The sequence below is a fragment of the Penaeus monodon genome, chromosome 28 (genome assembly GCF_015228065.2).
Source record: "Penaeus monodon isolate SGIC_2016 chromosome 28, NSTDA_Pmon_1, whole genome shotgun sequence".
Taxonomy (NCBI): Eukaryota; Metazoa; Arthropoda; class Malacostraca; order Decapoda; family Penaeidae; genus Penaeus; species Penaeus monodon.
Window position 1 is genome coordinate 28,449,639 of NC_051413.1, and position 367 is coordinate 28,450,005.

Consider the following 367-nt stretch of genomic DNA (forward strand, 5'->3'; position numbering starts at 1 on the left):
TTCACTCAAAGAAAATTATACTTACATTGTACAAAGCTTTCCCTTTCGAAGTCAGGCCAGACGGCTCGGGCAAAGGAAGTTCAAGCTTTATATCCACCAAGGAACGCTCAGCCGTCTGCACATGAGAAACACGTGTCAGCGAGTGATAGTATTTTCATGACAGATTTTCATGACTTTTCATTAATGGTTGTTTCAGTTTATTATCAAGAATTTAATTACTAGTTTTTTTAACACCCAGAATCTAATACGAGCAAAAACTATGTCAATTTATCTTCTACAATCTCCATTTGGTTGATTCTTATTTATGCAGGTTGTGAAAAAATCTTTTACGCTCTACTTTCCGTGGGTACTTGTAGCAAGTACGAAA

General features: G+C 36.2%; 1 protein-coding gene across 1 annotated transcript in view; it reads right to left on the minus strand.

Annotated features, from left to right (window-relative positions):
• The window catches only part of LOC119591153 (chorion class A protein L11-like), an 8,085-nt gene that overhangs the window by 1,183 nt on the left and 6,535 nt on the right, over positions 1-367 (minus strand). The window contains exon 3 of the mRNA XM_037939864.1: positions 26-115. Within this exon, the coding sequence (XP_037795792.1) occupies positions 26-115 (90 nt within the window). The remainder of the gene's footprint in view (positions 1-25; positions 116-367) is intronic.